Below are 17,513 nucleotides of genomic sequence, written 5' to 3' on the forward strand. Positions count from 1 at the left end.
TCCTGCTGGGCAGGGGTAGGGGAAGAGGACGGCATGAGTGTGTGTGAAACTGAGAGGTGCACGGGGGGAGAAAGCAGAGTCGCTTACCTGTAACAGGTGTTCTCCGAGCATAGCAGGATGCAAGTCCTCACACATGGGCAATATCATCAGATGGAGCCCTGACAAGGAAAAATTATGTCAAAGTTTCTAGAACTTTGACTTGCCACACTGGGCGTGCCCTATGCCACGCGTCCACATGGGGGTCCCTCTTCAGTCTTATAATATATAATTATATAAAAACAAAAACAGGAGAAACCCAACTCCACAGGGTGGCGGGCAGGTTTCATGAGGACTAACATCCTGCTGGCCTGGGAAAACACCTGTTACAGGTAAGCAACTCTGCTTTCTCCTAGGGACAAGCAGGATGCTGGACCTCACACATGGGCGAATCCCTAGCTACAGGCTGCTCCCCAACACAAAAGGGGACAAACGAACACCAACTAGGTCCCAACGGGCACAACAATAACGGTAACAGAGGAGGAGACAGCCTGAACCCAAGCAATGAGCCCTAGGCAGGGAGAGTTGGGTTCTGCACCTCAAAGAGATTCCGGAGGACAGACTGGCCAAACCTACTGTCACGGTGGCCATCCCTATCCAAAGAGTAACGGGATGTGAATGTATGGAGAGAACGCCACGTCGCATCCTTGCAGATCTCCTCCATGGGAACTGCTCTCAAGTGGGCCACCAACGCTGCCATGGCTCAGACAGAATGAGCCTTGACGTGGCCCCCAAGATGCAGTCCTGCCTGGGAATAACAGAAGGAGATGCAATCTGCTAGCCAATTGGATAGTGATTGTTTAACTCGGCAATGACCAACCTATTCCTATCAAAAGAAACAAAAAGTTGGGTGGACTATCTATGGACTTCTGTTTGCTCCACGCAGAAGGCTAAGGCTCGCTTGTAGTCTAAACTGTGCAGGGCTCGTTTGCCTTGGTGCGAATAGGGCCTGGGAAATAATGTTGGCAGGACAATGGACTGGTTAAGATGGAAACCCGTCACCACCTTAGGCAGAAACTTAGGATGCGTATGCAGGACCACCCTGTCATGAAAAAACTTAGTGTAAGGTGAATAAGTCACTAAGGCCTGGAGCTCGTTGACTTTGTGCACTGAGGTGACTGCCACCATAAATATGATCTTCCAGGTCAGGTCCTTCAGGTCATAGGTGCACAGTGGATCAAAAGGAGCTTTCATCAGCTGAGCTAACACCAAGTTGAGGTCCCAAGCAACAGCGGGAGGCCTTAGGGGAGACTTCAATTGAAGCAGGCCTCGCATGAATCATACAACTGGAGGCTGTACAGAGATGGGTGTACCATCTACACCATGGTGGTATGTGCCAACTGCACTGAGATGAACTCTAACTGATTTGGTTTTCAAGACAGCCTCTGATAGCTTTTGTATGGGGAAGGAAAACGGATCTAGGGCCTTCTGCTCACACCACCCGGAAAACTTCCTCCACTTCAGTCCGTAGGACTTTCTAGTGGAAGGCTTCCTAGAAGCCACCAGGACCTGAGACACTTCCTCTGAGAGCTCGAGTGGTTGCAGGATTAACCTGGGGAACCTTTTGGGGAAGGGGGAGTCTCTTCCGAAGGGATGGGCTCCACCTTAACCAGGGTGGAACCAGACTGCTGGCGCTAACCTTTAAAAAGGAGATAGAGCAGCTTTTAAACTAGAACAAAGGGGAAAGCCGACAGTTGCTCAGCAGCGCATGGTTCAGAGAGAGGTATCTTTAAAGGATACTAATGATGCATTAGAATTAGGGCATCCCGACAGTGAGGTTCCAATAATAAGAAAAGTAGTCCAAGTACCTGTAACTAAAAACTCACCTGAGCTAAAAAATTCTAACTTATCCCTATCAATTAAAAAGCAGAATGAAAATACAAACAAAAAACAAACTTTGAAATGTTTGTATGCTAATGCCAGAAGTCTAAGAAGTAAGATGGGAGAATTAGAATGTATAGCAGTAAATGATGACATAGACTTAATTGGCATCTCAGAGACATGGTGGAAAGAGGATAACCAATGGGACAGTGCTATACCGGGGTACAAATTATATCGCAATGACAGAGAGGAGCAGTCGGGAGGAGGTGTGGCGCTTTATGTCCGGGATGGCAGAGAGTCCAACAGGATAAACATCCTGCATGAGACTAAATACAAAATTGAATCTTTATGGGTAGAAATCCCTTGTGTGTCGGGGAAGACTATAGTGATAGGGGTATACTACCGTCCACCTGGTCAAGATGGTGAGATGGACAGTGAAATGCTAAGAGAAATTAGGGAAGCTAACCAAATTGGTAGTGCAGTAATAATGGGAGACTTCAATTACCCCAATATAGACTGGGTAAATGTATCATCGGGTCACGCTAGAGAGATAATGTTCCTGGATGGAATAAATGATAGCTTTATGGAGCAATTGGTTCAGGAACCGACGAGAGAGGGAGCAATTTTAGATCTAATTCTCAGTGGAGCACAGGACTTGGTGAGAGAGGTAACGGTGGTGGGGCCTCTTGGCAATAGTGATCATAATATGATCAAATTTGATTTAATGACTGGAAGAGGAACAGTGTGCAAATCCAAGGCTCTCATGCTAAACTTTAAAAAGGGAAACTTTGATAAAATGAGAAAAATTGTTAGAAAAAAACTTAAAGGAGCAGCTACAAGAGTAAAAAATGTCCAAGAGGCGTGGTCATTGTTAAAAAATACCATTCTAGAAGCACAGTCCAGATGTATTCCACACATTAAGAAAGGTGGAAAGAAGGCAAAACGATCACCGGCATGGTTAAAAGGTGAGGTGAAAGAAGCTATTTTAGCCAAAAGATCTTCATTCAAAAATTGGAAGAAGGATCCAAATGAAGAAAATAGGATAAAGCATAAACGTTGGCAAGTTAAATGTAAGACATTGATAAGACAGGCTAAGAGAGAATTTGAAAAGAAGTTGGCCGTAGAGGCAAAAACGCACAGTAAAAACTTTTAAAATATATCCGAAGCAGAAAGCCTGTGAGGGAGTCAGTTGGACCACTAGATGATTGAGGGGATAAAGGGGCACTTAGAGAAGATAAGGCTATCGCAGAAAGATTAAATGATTTCTTTGCTTCGGTGTTTACTGAAGAGGATGTTGGGGAGGTACCCGTAATGGAGAAGGTTTTCATGGGTAATGATTCAGGTGGACTGAATCAAATCACGGTGAACCTAGAAGATGTGGTAGACCTGATTGACAAACTGAAAAGTAGAAAATCACCTGGACCGGATGGTATACACCCCAGAGTTCTGAAGGAACTAAAAAATGAAATTTCAGATCTATTAGTAAAAATTTGTAACCTATCATTAAAATCATCCATTGTACCTGAAGACTGGAGGATAGCAAACGTAACCCCAAAATTTAAAAAGGGCTCCAGGGGCGATCCGGGAAACTACAGACCGGTTAGCCTGACTTCAGTGCCAGGAAAAATAGTGGAAAGTGTTCTAAGCATCAAAATCACAGAACATATAGAAAGACATGGTTTAATGGAATAAAGTCAGCATGGCTTTACCCAAGGCAAGTCTTGCCTCACAAATCTGCTTCACTTTTTTGAAGGAGTTAATAAACATGTGGATAAAGGTGAACCCGTAGATGTAGTGTACTTGGATTTTCAGAAGGCGTTTGACAAAGTTCCTCATGAGAGGCTTCTAGGAAAAGTAAAAAGTCATGGGATAGGTGGCGATGTCCTTTCGTGGATTGCAAACTGGCTAAAAGACAGGAAACAGAGAGTAGGATTAAATGGGCAATTTTCTCAGTGGAAGGGAGTGGACAGTGGAGTGCCTCAGAGATCTGTATTGGGACCCTTACTTTTCAATATATTTATAAATGATCTGGAAAGAAATACGACGAGTGAGATAATCAAATTTGCAGATGACACAAAATTGTTCAGAGTAGTTAAATCACAAGCAGATTGTGATAAATTGCAGGAAGACCTTGTGAGACTGGAAAATTGGGCATCCAAATGGCAGATGAAATTTAATGTGGATAAGTGCAAGGTGATGCATATAGGGAAAAATAACCCATGCTATAATTACACGATGTTGGGTTCCATCTTAGGTGCTACCACCCAAGAAAGAGATCTAGGTGTCATAGTGGATAACACATTGAAATTGTCGGTACAGTGTGCTGCGGCAGTCAAAAAAGCAAACAGAATGTTGGGAATTATTAGAAAGGGAATGGTGAATAAAACGGAAAATGTCATAATGCCTCTGTATCGCTCCATGGTGAGACCGCACCTTGAGTACTGTGTACAATTCTGGTCGCCGCATCTCAAAAAAGATATAATTGCGATGGAGAAGGTACAGAGAAGGGCGACCAAAATGATAAAGGGGATGGAACAGCTCCCCTATGAGGAAAGACCAAAGAGGTTAGGACTTTTCAGCTTGGAGAAGAGACGACTGAGGGGGGATATGATAGAGGTGTTTAAGGTCATGAGAGGTCTAGAATGGGTAAATGTGAATTGGTTATTTACTCTTTCAGATAACAGAAGGACTAGGGGACACTCCATGAAGTTAGCATGGGGCACATTTAAAACTAATCGGAGAAAGTTCTTTTTTACTCAACGCACAATTAAGCTCTGGAATTTGTTGCCAGAGGATGTGGTCAGTGCAGTTAGTGTAGCTGGGTTTAAAAAAGGATTGGATAAGTTCTTGGAGGAGAAGTCCATTACCTGCTATTAAGTTCACTTAGAGAATAGCCACTGCCATTAGCAATGGTTACATGGAATAGACTTAGTTTTCGGGTACTTGTCAGGTTCTTATGACCTGGATTGGCCACTGTTGGAAACAGGATTCTGGGCTTGATGGACGTCTGACCCAGTATGGCCTGTTTTATGTTCTTATGATGGTCTTGGCCATCACCCTCACAAACTCTGTGAAGGTCAAATCCTCAGGAGGGAACTTCCTTCGCTCATCTGGAGGAGAAGGGTCTGACAAGAGACTATCAGAGCCCTCGGAGGACTCTGTTGGTACATAGGGACCCTCATCCTCACTATATGCTACAGGAGATAGGGCCTAGGTGCTTGGCCTTCGTCCAGAGGTGCAGGCACTGGTAGAACTGGACGGAGGACTACAGGCCTCGGCATCTCTGCCAGCCTTGGTGGAGCTTCCTCCTCGGAGGAACCGACAACAACCACCATACTGGTAGGTGGAGGCCTCGCTGCCCCAGCAGGCACTGATGCCATCCCGGAAACCGGCACCAGCTGGGTTGGTAAGGCACCAATGGGCACGTTGAGTTTCTCCAGCAGCAGTAGGATGACGGGTAGCACCAGCTCCGGTGCCACAGGCCCGATGACCTGCAGTGCCTGATCCATGGCCAGCTGGACTCGACACTCCAGCTCCTCCTCAAACACTAACTGGGAGGAAGGAGGGGTGGCCAGATGTTCTTTGGACCTGTGAGATGGATCGGTGACCGGCACCAGGACCGGTGGAGACCGTTGCGAACCCCTGGCACTGATAGAGGGTGAGCCCTTATCACCGTGGTGTCACTTCAAGGGTATCATGGCAAACGCTGGTGCATCCCATGCCCGGCACCCTGCATCGAGAAAGTCTGGTGCCAACGTTTCTAAGCTTCTCTCGATGCTCAGCCTGGTATTTCCCCAGTGCTAAGGCCGAAGATGATAAACCCAGCGTCCTTGGCCCGGAGAAGATAGACAGAACCAACGGTCCAGCTGAGGTTAATGGCGAAGTGTCCATTGGTGCGGCTCCAAGGTCCATCAATGCCGATGTTGCCAATGCTGATGGCTCGGACTTTCTCTGCCCGAAGAGCTGATCTATATTGTCAAGTTGAAGCAGATGTCCCTTCAGGGTCATTTGGGTGCACAAGCGACATCAATGGATGTCATGCGATGCCCCTAGGCAGAGGACATATATAATCATGTGGATCTGTATTGGACATGGTCCTCAGGCACTGGGGGCAGCGACGAAAACTGGACATGGCCATGACAGAACAAAAAGGGGCAGTAGACACTAAATGATGGCGGCAACCATCGATGGCCGGTGAGCACTGAGCCTCCACTGCTGCGAGGGGAATCGACCGTGAAAGGAAACTTACCAGAAACGCCGAAAACCATGACTAGGACACTACTGAGAGGCACCGGAATGATGGAATGAAACCGAAAACCGTGAAAAACCGCGATGAAAAAAGAAGTTTTCCACTAAGCCATAAACAGCCAAAGTGAGCTCAATCAGACCGTGAGGCTTACAGCTCTGCAGAAAAGAAGAGACTGATGAGGATGGGCAGGCTGGGCATGCTCAGTGTGTCTGGTGAAAGTTCTAGAAACTCTGACCTAGGTTTTCTGCATCGGGGCTCCATCTGATATCACCCATATGTGAGGTCTACCATCCTGCTTGTCCTCGGAGAAAAGCATTTGCCCATATCAAATGTGCATGTGTACTTATTCACATCCCTTCTGTACTAAGGACATATCCCCTGCAGTAAAAGCACATACCCTATCAAGCATATATGAGTACTTATACACATCCCTACAGTAAAAACACATCCTCACACAAAGCATATATACACACACTAGGCACATCCCCCCTATACTGAGGACAAATCCCCTGCAGTAAAAGCACATACCCTTATCAAGCATATATGAGTACTTATGCACATCCCTACAATAAAAGCACATCCTCACACAAAGCATATATACACCAAAGCATATATACACACTCTAGGCACATCCCCCCTGTACTGAGGACATATCCCCTGCAGTAAAAGCACATACCCTTATCAAGCATGTATGAGTACTTATACACATCCCTACAGTAAAAACACATCCTCACACAAAGCATATATACACAATCTAGGCACATCCCCCCTGTACTGAGGACATATCCCCTGCAGTAAAAGCACATACCCTATCAAGCATATATGAGTACTTATACACATCCCTACAGTAAAAACACATCCTCACACAAAGCATATATACACAATCTAGGCACATCCCCCCTGTACTGAGGACATATCCCCTGCAGTAAAAGCACATACCCTTATCAAGCATATATGAGTACTTATGCACATCCCTACAGTAAAAACACATCCTCACACAAAGCATATATACACACACTAGGCACATCCCCCCTATACTGAGGACAAATCCCCTGCAGTAAAAGCACATACCCTTATCAAGCATATATGAGCACTTATACACATCCCTACAGTAAAAACACATCCTCACACAAAGCATATATACACAATCTAGGCACATCCCCCCTGTACTGAGGACATATCCCCTGCAGTAAAAGCACATACCCTTATCAAGCATATATGAGTACTTATGCACATCCCTACAATAAAAGCACATCCTCACACAAAGCATATATACACCAAAGCATATATACACACTCTAGGCACATCCCCCCTGTACTGAGGACATATCCCCTGCAGTAAAAGCACATACCCTTATCAAGCATGTATGAGTACTTATACACATCCCTGCAGTAAAAGCACATCCTCACACAAAGCATATATACACACTCTAGGCACATGCCCCCTGTACTGAGGACATATCCCCTGCAGTAAAAGCACATACCCTTATCAAGCATGTATGAGTACTTTTACACATTCCTGCAGTAAAAGCACATCCTCACACAAAGCATATATACATACACTAGGCACATCCCCCCTGTACTGAGGACATATCCCCTGCAGTAAAAGCATATATCCTTATCAAGCATGTATGAGTACTTATACACATCCCTACAATAAAAGCACATCCTCTCACAAAGCATATATACACACTCTAGGTACATCCCCCCTGTATTGAGGACATATCCCCTGCAGTAAAAGCACATACCCTTATCAAGCATGTATGAGTACTTATGCACATCCCTACAGTAAAAGCACATCCTCACACAAAGCATATATACACACTCTAGGTACATCCCCCCTGTATTGAGGACATATCCCCTGCAGTAAAAGCACATACCCTTATCAAGCATGTATGAGTACTTATGCACATCCCTGCAGTAAAAGCACATCCTCACACAAAGCATATATACACACTCTAGGCACATGCCCCCTGTACTGAGGACATATCCCTCATTAAAAGCACATACCCTTGTCAAGCATGTATGAGTACTTATGCACATCCCTACAGTAAAAGCACATCCTCACACAGAGCATATATACACACTCTAGGCACATGCCCCCTGTACTGAGGACATATCCCCTGCAGTAAAAGCACATACCCTTATCAAGCAAGTATGAGTACTTATGCACATCCCTACAGTAAAAGTACATCCTTACACAAAGCATATATACACACTCTAGGCACATGCCCCCTGTACTGAGGACATATCCCCTGCAGTAAAAGCACATACCCTTATCAAGCATGTATGAGTACTTATACACATCCCTATTTGCTCCATCTCTGTTTTTTTAAGTTGATTTCAAGTTGTATTCTGCTTTATAATAGTTTAATGTTCGATATGTTCCATGTAAACCGCCATGCAGGCGATAGTTATCTCTGTTACTTGTAAACCGGAGTGATATGTATACTATACAGGAACTTCCGATATATAAAAACCAAAAATAAATAAATAAACAAATACAGTAAAAGCACATCCTCACACAGTGCATATATACACACTCTAGGCACATCCCCCCTGTACTGAGGACATATCCCTCATTAAAAGCACATCCCATATCACACATATATGGCTAGTAAGCTCATCCCCCGTAGTGAGGACATGTCCCCACAAAGGGCATGCATTTATTCATGGGTTGAGAGTGAAGTGGCTCACTCCTTCTGGTGTAAGCAGGATGGGCATATTTACCTGGTTGGGGGCGAGGGGGGGTGGGGACATGAGAGCAGGGAAAGGGGAGATTCACCTTTTGAACACATTTTGCAACGTAGGCACCTTACAGACAATCCTTTCCTCCCATCTAATGAGATCAGACAGGCCGAACCCGCGCTGGAAATGAGGGGTCAGTGGTGACTGTAAGACGTCTTACTCTATAGACACACACAGGGCCCACCCAGCCCGGCGTACTCACCTCATCTCTACCACTTCCCTGTGACTCTCTTCATATTTCTCCTTCCACTCTGAGACCTCCTGCTCCTTGGCGGAAATCTGAGGAAGGAGAAAGGACAAAATATGAAGCAAAACCAGACACTTCCCGAACTCCAAACTCTCCTCCCCTCCAATCGCTGCATCCGTATTTCTCCATCCCACTCCCTTCCCATTCCCGGATCTCTCCAAAGTATTTCATCAGGTCTTTCCATCCTATCCAATCCTACAACCAGGTTTCTCCATCCCATTCAATTCCTTCCTCCAGGTCTCTCCATCCCATTCCATTCCTTCCTCCAGGTCTCTCCATCCTTGCTCTTCACCTGAGTCTCTCTAGCCCCTCCAATCCCTTCAGCCAAGCCTCTGCCTCCTCGTCCTGCATTTGGGTCTCTCTGTGCCCTCCAGCTCACCTCTTCCTGAGCCACTTGCAGTGTCTGGTCCAAGTCCTGCTGTTGGTATGGGAGGAATCCGGTGCCACCCGTCTCCATAGCAACTCCCTGGGGGTACAATGTTGTATGAGAAAGGGGCATCTCTGCCACAGCTGCCAGGGCCTCTCGCTGGGAGAAGAAAAGGAGAAAAAGTAGAAAGGGGCATTAAACTCCTGCACCATATCAAAAAACAATGTGAACATGACTGGAATGTACCAAAAATATGCTGAGTTAGTATATTACACAGCGTCTGGTAAGCATTATCCTGGCACCACATCCAGCAGTGTCACCCTGTTAGTATGCGCCACGGTGACCCTTCAGTATTACCAAGTTAGTATATAGTACATCAGAACCAGAACCTGCAGTGTTATCCTGTTAGTATATAGCACATCAGCTCCAGACCCTTCAGTGCTATCCTGTTAGTATACAGCACATCAGCTCCAGACCATTCAGTGTTATCCTGTTAGTATACAGCACATCAGCTCCAGACCCTTCAGTGTTATCCTGTTAGTATACAGCACATCAGCTCCAGACCCTGCAGTGTTATCCTGTTAGTATATAGCACATCAGCTCCAGACCCTTCAGTGCTATCCTGTTAGTATACAGCACGTCAGCTCCAGACCCTGCAGTGTTATCCTGTTAGTATATAGCACGTCAGCTCCAGACCCTTCAGTGCTATCCTGTTAGTATATAGCACATCAGCTCCAGACCCTTCAGTGTTATCCTGTTAGTATATAGCACATCAGCTCCAGACCCTTCAGTGCTATCCTGTTAGTATACAGCACATCAGCTCCAGAACCTGCAGTGTTACCCTGTTAGTATACAGCACATCAGCTCCAGACCCTTCAGTGCTATCCTGTTAGTATACAGCACGTCAGCTCCAGACCCTGCAGTGTTATCCTGTTAGTATATAGCACGTCAGCTCCAGACCCTTCAGTGCTATCCTGTTAGTATATAGCACATCAGCTCCAGACCCTTCAGTGTTATCCTGTTAGTATACAGCACATCAGCTCCAGACCCTTCAGTGCTATCCTGTTAGTATACAGCACATCAGCTCCAGACCCTGCAGTGTTATCCTGTTAGTATACAGCACATCAGCTCCAGACCCTGCAGTGTTATCCTGTTAGTATACAGCACATCAGCTCCAGACCCTGCAGTGTTATCCTGTTAGTATATAGCACATCAGCTCCAGACCCTTCAGTGCTATCCTGTTAGTATACAGCACATCAGCTCCAGACCCTGCAGTGTTATCCTGTTAGTATATAGCACATCAGCTCCAGACCCTTCAGTGCTATCCTGTTAGTATACAGCACATCAGCTCCAGACCCTTCAGTGCTATCCTGTTAGTATACAGCACGTCAGCTCCAGACCCTGCAGTGTTATCCTGTTAGTATATAGCACATCAGCTCCAGACCCTTCAGTGCTATCCTGTTAGTATATAGCACATCAGCTCCAGACCCTTCAGTGTTATCCTGTTAGTATATAGCACATCAGCTCCAGACCCTTCAGTGCTATCCTGTTAGTATACAGCACATCAGCTCCAGACCCTGCAGTGTTATCCTGTTAGTATATAGCACATCAGCTCCAGACCCTTCAGTGTTATCCTGTTAGTATTTAGCACATCAGAACCAGCCCCTGCAGTGTTATCCTGTTAGTATACAGCACATCAGCTCCAGACCCTGCAGTGTTATCCTGTTAGTATATAGCACATCAGCTCCAGACCCTTCAGTGTTATCCTGTTAGTATATAGCACATCAGAACCAGCCCCTGCAGTGTTATCCTGTTAGTATATAGCACATCAACTCCAGACCCTTCAGTGTTATCCTGTTAGTATATAGCACATCAGCTCCAGACCCTTCACAGCACATCAGCTCCAGACCCTGCAGTGTTATCCTGTTTGTATACAGCACATCAGAACCAGACCCTTCAGTGTTATCCTGTTAGTATATAGCACATCAGCTCCAGATCCTGCAGTGTTATCCTGTTAGTATACAGCACATCAGCTCCAGACCCTGCAGTGTTATCCTGTTAGTATATAGCACATCAGCTCCAGACCCTTCAGTGTTATCCTGTTAGTATATAGCACATCAACTCCAGACCCTTCAGTGTTATCCTGTTAGTATATAGCACATCAGCTCCAGACCCTTCAGTGCTATCCTGTTAGTATACAGCACATCAGAACCAGACCCTTCAGTGTTATCCTGTTAGTATATAGCACATCAGCTCCAGACCCTTCAGTGTTATCCTGTTAGTATACAGCACATCAGCTCCAGACCCTTCAGTGCTATCCTGTTAGTATACGGCACGTCAGCTCCAGACCCTTCAGTGTTATCCTGTTAGTATATAGCACATCAGCGCCAGACCCTGCAGCGTTACCCTGCTAGTATACACTACAGCACATCAGCACCAAAACCTGTAATGTTACTGTTAGTATATAGAACGTCAGAACCGGAATCTGCAATTTTACCGTTAGTATACAGCACGTCAGCGCCAAGCCCTGCAGCGTTACCCTGTTAGTATACAGCACATCATCGCCAAGCCCTGCGGCGTTACCCTGTTAGTATACAGCACGTCAGCGCCAAGCCCTGCGGCGTTACCCTGTTAGTATACAGCGCGTCAGTGCTAGGCCCTGCGGCGTTATCCTGTTAGTATACAGCACGTCAGCGCCAGGCCCTGCGGCGTTACCCTGTTAGTATACAGCACGTCAGCGCCAAGCCCTGCGGCGTTACCCTGTTAGTATACAGCGCGTCAGCGCCAGGCCCTGCGGCGTTATCCTGTTAGTATATAGCGTGTCAGGGCCAGGCCCTGCGGTGTTACCATGTTAGTATATAGCGCGTCAGCACCAGGCCCTGTGGCGTTACCATGTTAGTATATAGCGCGTCAGGGCCAGGCCCTGCGGTGTTACCCTGTTAGTATACATCACGTCAGTGCCAGACCCTGCGGCGTTACCCTGTTATTATGTACCACACTGGCTCCATACCCTGTACTATAAGCCTGTCTGTGCCATGGCAGCATCAGACCTGGCAGTGTTACACACAGGCAGCAAACCCTGTGTGCTATCCAGTCACTATATTACCCTGCAGTGTCACTCTGTTAACACGTGCTATCCAGTCACTATATTGCCCTGCAGTGTCACTCTGTTAACATGTGCTATCCAGTCACTACATTGCCCTGCAGTGTCACTCGGTTAACATGTGCTATCTATATTACCCTGCAGTGTCACTCTGTTAACACGTGCCATCCAGTCCCTATATTATCCTGCAGTGTCACTCTGTTAACACCTGCTATCCAGTCACTATATTACCCTGCAGTGTCACTCTGTTTACACGTGCTATCCAGTCACTAAATTACCCTGCAGTGTCACTCTGTTTACACGTGCTATCCAGTCCCTATATTACCCTGCAGTGTCACTCTGCTAACACGTGCCATCCAGTCCCTATATTACCCTGCAGTGTCACTCTGTTAACACGTGCCATCCAGTCCCTATATTACCCTGCAGTGTCACTCTGTTAACACCTGCTATCCAGTCACTATATTACCCTGCAGTGTCACTCTGTTTACACGTGCTATCCAGTCACTACATTACCCTGCAGTGTCACTCTGTTTACACATGCTATCCAGTCACTACATTACCCTGCAGTGTCACTCTGTTTACACGTGCTATCCAGTCACTACATTACCCTGCAGTGTCACTCTGTTAACACCTGCTATCCAGTCACTATATTACCCTGCAGTGTCACTCTGTTTACACGTGCTATCCAGTCTCTACATTACCCTGCAGTGTCACTCTGTTAACACGTGCTATCCAATCACTATATTACCCTGCAGTGTCACTCTGTTTACACGTGCTATCCAGTCACTTTATTACTCTGCAGTGTCACTCTGTTAACACGTGCTATCCAGTCACTATATTACCCTGCAGTGTCACTCTGTTTACACGTGCTATCCAGTCACTACATTACCCTGCAGTGTCACTCTGTTTACACATGCTATCCAGTCACTACATTACCCTGCAGTGTCACTCTGTTTACACGTGCTATCCAGTCACTACATTACCCTGCAGTGTCACTCTGTTAACACCTGCTATCCAGTCACTATATTACCCTGCAGTGTCACTCTGTTTACACGTGCTATCCAGTCTCTACATTACCCTGCAGTGTCACTCTGTTAACACGTGCTATCCAATCACTATATTACCCTGCAGTGTCACTCTGTTAACACGTGCTATCCAGTCACTTTATTACTCTGCAGTGTCACTCTGTTAACACGTGCTATCCAGTCACTATATTACCCTGCAGTGTCACTTTGTTAAGACATGCTATCCATTCACTATATTACCCTGCAGTGTCACTCTGTTAACACGTGCTATCCAGTCACTATATTACCCTGCAGTGTCACTCTGTTAACACGTGCTATCCAGTCACTTTATTACCCTGCAGTGTCACTCTGTTAACACGTGCTATCCAGTCACTATATTACCCTGCAGTGTCACTTTGTTAAGACGTGCTATCCATTCACTATATTACCCTGCAGTGTCACTCTGTTAACACGTGCTATCCATTCACTATATTACCCTGCAGTGTCACTCGGTTAATAAGTGCCTCACCAACTGTGCCTTGCAGTGCCAGTCGGGAAAACCATGATTTGTGCTCATGGATTGCTTGTCTGAAACTTGCTCTCTCCCCCCCATCAATAAAGTTCATCAATGAGTGAACCGGCAGCCGCGCTATGAGGAGGTGTTCCTGGGGGGGGACGTGTTCCGTGTGGGACCGTAGACTGAGAGTAAAATATCTGCACAGCGTAAAGAAAGCGGTTTTTCTGCATTACAAAGATACGCGCGTTCTCTCGGGCCAGAAGTTTCAGACCCGTGTGCGTGGGTGACTGAGAACTGGGCGCCATGAGATTCATGTTCAGTCGCTCCGCCTAGGCGCATCAGTCTGCAGAGTACGCGTGCAGCTGTGCCTGCTCTTTGAAAGATGGAACTTGTGCGACGTCATTTGCACACACACCTGTTAAAATGGGAATCCCAACTCCGGCCCCGGAAGGCCTTTCTGTGCTTCCTGTACGAGTGCACACGTTGTTTTACTACAGCTCTTTACTTGCATACAATCTGGCTTTACCTTCAATGTGTCGTATGCTGCTCCCTGCCTTATAGCTTGCACACAATACACTATAGTCTGATAATGTACACTACCCGCAGCGCCCGAGGGTAATAGGGGCCTGGCCATGGAGTTACGCACTGGATCCTAATACACACAGCTGCTGAAATGGTGGGGTTCAGTCGAGGGAGGGTAAAATACCCAGCTGCTTTGCTTTACAGATCTTTGACCTCCTCGTGTCTATTTGAAAGGGACGGGTGAGGAGGAAATCCAGCACTACAAGAAGAGGCTCAGAACACCTAAGGATGAGACTGGAAGAGAATGGGAAGCATAGACACAGTACTGTGTGGTCAGGCACTATAGTATGTACACACATTGTACTGCAAGAATGCACTTTACTGCAGGTGCACACATTAGAGCACGTACAGGCCTTACAGAGTACACACAAATTACAGCAGGAACACACATTACTGCACGTACAGGCCTTACAGAGTACACACAGGTTACAGCAGGAACACACATTACTGCACGTACAGGCCTTACAGAGTACACACAAATTACAGCAGGAACACTCATTACTGCACGTACAGGCCTTACAGAGTACACACAAGTTACAGCAGGAACACACATTACTGCACGTACAGGCCTTACAGAGTACACACAAGTTACAGCAGGAACACACAATCCTGCACGTACAGGCCTTACAGGGTACACACAAGTTACAGCAGGAACACACATTACTGCACGTACAGGCCTTACAGCGTACACACAAATTACAGCAGGAACACACATTACTGCACGTACAGACGTTACAGCGTACACACAAATTACAGCAGGAACACACAATCCTGCACGTACAGGCATTACAGCGTACACACAAATTACAGCAGGAACACACATTACTGCACGTACAGGCATTACAGCGTACACACAAATTACAGCAGGAACACACATTACTGAACGTACAGGCATTACAGCGTACACACAAATTACAGCAAGAACACACAATACTGCACGTACAGGCCTTACAGTGTACACACAAATTACAGCAGGAACACACATTACTGCACATACAGGCCTTACAGCGTACACACAAATTACAGGAGGAACACACATTACTGCACGTACAGGCCTTACAGCGTACACACAAGTTACAGCAGGAACACACATTACTGCACGTACAGGCCTTACAGAGTACACACAAGTTACAGCAGGAACACACAATCCTGCACGTACAGGCCTTACAGGGTACACACAAGTTACAGCAGGAACACACATTACTGCACGTACAGGCCTTACAGCGTACACACAAATTACAGCAGGAACACACATTACTGCACGTACAGACGTTACAGCGTACACACAAATTACAGCAGGAACACACAATCCTGCACGTACAGGCATTACAGCGTACACACAAATTACAGCAGGAACACACATTACTGCACGTACAGGCATTACAGCGTACACACAAATTACAGCAGGAACACACATTACTGAACGTACAGGCATTACAGCGTACACACAAATTACAGCAAGAACACACAATACTGCACGTACAGGCCTTACAGTGTACACACAAATTACAGCAGGAACACACATTACTGCACATACAGGCCTTACAGCGTACACACAAATTACAGGAGGAACACACATTACTGCACGTACAGGCCTTACAGCGTACACACAAATTACAGCAGGAACACACATTACTGCACGTACAGGCATTACAGCGTACACACAAATTACAGCAGGAACACACATTACTGCACGTACAGGCATTAGAGCGTACACACAAATTACAGCAGGAACACACAATACTGCACGTACAGGCATTACAGCGTACACACAAATTACAGCAGGAACACACATTACTGCACAGAGGCATTATAGCGTACACACAAATTACAGCAGGAGCACACATTATTACACATACAGGCATTACAGCGTATGGACAAATTACAGCAGGAACACAGATTACTGCATAGAGACATTACAGCGTACACACAAATTACAGCAAGGGCACAGATTACTGCACAGAGGCATTACAGCATACCCACAAATTACAGCAAGTGCACAGATTACTGCACAGAGGCATTACAGCATACACACAAATTACAGCAAGCATACAGATTACTACACATACAGGCATTACAGTGTGCACACAAATTACAGCAGGTGCACAGATTACTACACATACAGGCATTACAGTGTACACATAAATTACATTAAGTACACAGATTACTACACGTACAGGCATTACAGGGTGCACACAAATTATTAACAAATGCAGGCATTAATACAAGTACAGGTGTAATATATAGATTACTACAGGAACACATTACAGCAGGTGCACGATTTACAGCAAGTACAGACATTGCAGTGTGTATACACAGATTACTGCAGGAAACGTATTACTGACATTGCACGCATTCCATTGTGCACACATATCAGTGCGGGAACACACCTTACGCTGGGTATACGCATTACTGCAAATACAAGCATTACAGCTTGTACGTAAATGATTGCAGAAACACATATTACTAAATGTTCAGGCATTACAGCCCTATACAAAAATTAAACAAAGTATACACTTCACTGTAAAAATGATAGAGGCCGGTGGCACTCTGGTCGCCTCAGTAAACTGATTAGTCTGTAAGGTGGCACTTGCCTCTGTCATTTTCGCTACAGCAGACTAACACGGCTACCCCTCTGAAGACTTTCACATTACTGCAAGTAATGCTATTACACTGAACACACAAAGTGCTGCAGGAACAGGCATTACTACATCTACACAGATTACAGCAGCTACAAGCAAGTATACACATTACAGCAAGTACAGGCATTGCAGTGTGTATACACAGATTACTGCAGGAACCGTATTACTGACATTGCACGCATTCCATTGTGCACACAT

General features: G+C 45.9%; 1 protein-coding gene across 2 annotated transcripts in view; it reads right to left on the reverse strand.

The window, feature by feature from the left end:
• The window catches only part of LOC115082010 (transforming acidic coiled-coil-containing protein 2-like), a 193,583-nt gene that overhangs the window by 35,465 nt on the left and 140,605 nt on the right, over window positions 1–17,513 (reverse strand). For both annotated transcript variants that reach the window (XM_029586271.1, XM_029586270.1), the window contains exons 11-12: window positions 9,480–9,626; window positions 9,056–9,132 (exon numbers count right to left, since the gene is read on the reverse strand). In XM_029586271.1, the coding sequence (XP_029442131.1) occupies window positions 9,056–9,132; window positions 9,480–9,626 (224 nt within the window). The remainder of the gene's footprint in view (window positions 1–9,055; window positions 9,133–9,479; window positions 9,627–17,513) is intronic.

This window comes from Rhinatrema bivittatum, unplaced genomic scaffold (genome assembly GCF_901001135.1).
Source record: "Rhinatrema bivittatum unplaced genomic scaffold, aRhiBiv1.1, whole genome shotgun sequence".
In the NCBI taxonomy this organism is placed as follows: Eukaryota; Metazoa; Chordata; class Amphibia; order Gymnophiona; family Rhinatrematidae; genus Rhinatrema; species Rhinatrema bivittatum.